This window comes from Sphaeroforma arctica (assembly GCF_001186125.1).
Source record: "Sphaeroforma arctica JP610 unplaced genomic scaffold supercont1.1499, whole genome shotgun sequence".
Taxonomy (NCBI): domain Eukaryota; class Ichthyosporea; order Ichthyophonida; genus Sphaeroforma; species Sphaeroforma arctica.
The window spans coordinates 9,688-13,474 of record NW_014039059.1 but is presented as its reverse complement, the minus strand read 5'-3'; the positions used below and the strand labels follow the sequence as shown (position 1 = coordinate 13,474).

The 3,787-nt window shown below is 40.6% G+C and overlaps 1 protein-coding gene across 1 annotated transcript; it reads right to left on the bottom strand.

The window, feature by feature from the left end:
- Positions 1-653: 653 nt before the first annotated feature.
- SARC_11038 (hypothetical protein) lies at positions 654-3,520 on the bottom strand (the record flags this gene model as incomplete). The annotated part of the gene is made up of 4 exons (XM_014294890.1): positions 654-749; positions 1,782-1,911; positions 2,451-2,512; positions 3,413-3,520. Coding segments are annotated over 4 exons (396 nt in total), but the record flags the coding sequence as incomplete, so codon positions are not given.
- Positions 3,521-3,787: the final 267 nt, after the last annotated feature.

Here is a 3,787-nt window from a genome sequence, read left to right as displayed (position 1 = left end):
GTAGGAGTGTGCAGTCATGTTTGCTGGGACCACACAAGCATGTTACTTGGCATTGTGGTTGATGTGTGCTACGTGTATGCAGCAGATACACACTCCTTGAGGTTCGATGAGGATGTAACCGTGGGAGTGTATAGTTGTATTTGATGAGCTTACTGACCTGCGTAGTACAACCATTAACCACACAACCGCCTATAATCACGTCAATCTCTCTGTCTATACAGCACAGTTGTACGCCCATAACACAGTTGTACACCCATCGTCCTATCACAAGACATACACCAGAACACAGTCCCATGCAGACAATGTAGTTCCGTCTACAACGAAGACGTTTACAAACTCAATACGTTTTGCGACGCGTACCACCTGCGGACACAGTGTATATGCAATTGGTTTTCGTGCGCCTACATCTCAGCAGGTACGTCTATACGTAAAGCGGAATTGATATATGTCCACTTCCTGGCCACATTGAGATAAGCTTCCTACCGCTGTTCTATGAAACAGTAACAGCTACGTATTCATTGGGCGCGTGGACTTAAACCCGTACCCCATACGACTACCCACTCACAGGCCTACCAGAGCCAAACACACGCATTGAAACAGGCCAGAGATAGAAGTACATACAAGATGACACACACACACACTCACTCCCTCACCTTGTTGCGGTTTGCCTTGCTCGTGCCCGTTGTGCGATGGTGAGAGCTCATTACGTTCGCTATCTCCACTGCGCTTAGCCGTTGAACCTGCACCACCTGATATATAAAAAATAAATGTATACATTCAGTATACAGATACAGGTACATGTACAAACTACCTGATAAAAGAACGAGTAAGTATCAATGCAGTGTACATGAACAGGTATGAACTACACGATGAATGAACGAGTATGTATCAGTTTAGTGTACATTCGGTACACATGTATAAACTCGAGAGATACAGAAATATGCATCAACCAACACCAATCTGAGTATCTAGATTTGTAGGTATAGATGAGGGTATGGTTTTAGCGTTTTAGGGTATACTAAACCCTGAAACTAAAACCTAAAAATTCATTGGTAGATCCCAATCTAAGCATGTCTACACATTAAACCAGATAGAGTTGGACCTCCTAGCCCTACGAAGAATCCTTCCGAGTTGATTTTTAGTTTCGAAGACATCGATAGATTGTCCGGACGGCCACAATGGCTTAAAAGAACAGCTGACACGCACGAAAACATGCATATACAGGGGGCCTGATAGATACTGTCCTATTTACGACAACAAACAATTAACATAACAAGACATTGTATTTAAGTATGACTACAAACGGACCTAACACAGTGGGCCAGATAGATACTGTTCTATTTACGACAACAAACAATTAACATAACAAGACATTGTATTTAAGTATGACTACAAACGGACCTGACACAGGGAGCCAGATAGATACTGTTATATTTACGACAATCAACAATTAACATAACAATATATTATATTTAAGTATGACTACAAACGGACCTGACACACATACCTTTTCTTTATTACTCGCACCAGATGGTTGCTGATTTATCTACTACAACCATCAATTAAAGTAAACAAAATAGTGTGATTTAGTGTAACTACAAACGGACCTGAAACACATACCTTTTCCTTGCAACGCATACCAGATAGTTGCTGTACTGTCAACAACAACCAACAAACAACTTATACAAAAAGTGTGTTTAAGTGTATGTACAACAACCAACAAACAACATATACAAAACAGTGTGTTTTAGTGTATGTACAATCGGATCTGACACACACACCTTTCCGTTGTAGTTCGCACTTGTAGTCCTTCGCATCAATCACCATATTGTCTGGTCGGATGGCCAGATAGTCGTTGTTTAACGAGACATTGGGGTAGTTGGGCACGTACCTGAGATCGAGTGGGGTGTACTGCGGCATGCGGATATGAAACATCGTTCAGTGGCTGTAGATAGTATCATGAACAACACAATCATCTCAAGACAAACAGAAAGATGCGGATATGAAGCATCTTCCATTAACTGTAGACAGTACCCTCAAGACCACAGCCACCACAAGATAAACAGAACTTCGCCTACTATCGACGTCCACTTGTAATGTTGTATGGACAGGTAGATAGCCCCGCGCTTTGCATGGTGGACAGGGTCCTTATCTGCGATCGACTAGGTCGGGTGCACTGGTGTGTGTGTGACAATGCCGTATGTTCCATCGGAAGAGCACTCGAGAATAGGAATTGTCAGTCAACGCGAACATCACCGCAGGTGGTCAGACATAAACCTCAGCCTTCACATAGTTTGTTTGGATTGTAATATAGATAGGCTCATAGGTATATATATATATATATACCTAGATAGACACACACATATATATATGTATATATATATTGGACTAATAGCATGACAATTACATCTGGGTGACTAGTGCTATAGTCTTCTGGCTCGTTTACTTACCACAACACCGGGAAAGAAGCCTACGACACTCCCAGGCACTGCATGGCCCTCGAGGGATACGCCTACAAAAGAAGAAACGTTACATAACGTAAGAAACGTAATACTTTCACGGGATGTGTCTACAACAAATTAACGTTACATAAAGTAAGAAACATATTTTATTCAAAGGGTGTGTTTACAACAAAAGAAACGTGATGTAACGCAAGGAACATAATACCTTTAAAAAATGTGTCTACAACAAAATAAACGATACATAACGTAAGGAACGCAATGACTTCAAGAAATGTGTCTACAAAAGAATAAACGTTGTGTAATCTAATGAACGCAATACACTTATCCATACACACTCCCTTATAAAAAAATTATCGGCCAGCAGACGCTTTGTGTTTTGTGTTCTGTTAGTCAAGAAGCATGCTTACCTACACCATGAGGTACACGGTAGCGATTGGTTGCGTGCTGTATACTGCAGATGTTGGGATATACCTACCTACATGGAACCCCACAGAGGAATAGTCCGACAACAACGACAACGTTGTGCTAGGTATGATACGGGATTTAACTACATATACCCGCTTAAAGGATTAGTTGAACTACAAGATAAAACTTGGTTTCTGTAAGCCAAGAAGAACCTGTTTTCTGTAGGCCAAGAAGTACACCCAGCTTAACCTGGAGAGGTACTTCAACGGTAGGCAATGTGCACCCTATGTCTAGGAATACCCTTACTTGAAACCTATTGAGGAATGTACTATAACGAAAGAAACACTACGAAGGTATGAACTTTTCTATATATATATTATAAGAAGACCACTATGCTCGAACAGCAGTGTATGTACGCGACATACACCGTTGTCTGCTCCTGGCATCCTTACTTCTGCAACCCAAAGGACAACGTAGCATCTACTGCATATACCCCATATGGTGACCACTACACTAGAACAACAGTGTGTATAAATAACACTTACCATTGCCAGCTCCTGTTATCGTGGACGGGCGAGAGTGTAAGGTGAATGCGGGCGAAAAGTCTACTGTTTTATTTGTTTCCTCTTTCACCTCCGGCTGGCTCCCATGTACTGTAGAGATAAAGTGCAACAAATGCAGAGATATGAAACAAACAGTTTTATCGATTGAAGACAGTACGGTATGCGAATGTGAACTGCACACATGACAAGAATTTAGCAGAGTTTATGTATATAGAATAGACAACTGTCTTTATATTTAACTAGATATGTACACACACACATACACACACATTGTTAGACACACACACACACATACATACATATTAATATATATATATATATATATGTATAATATATATATAGATATATATATATATA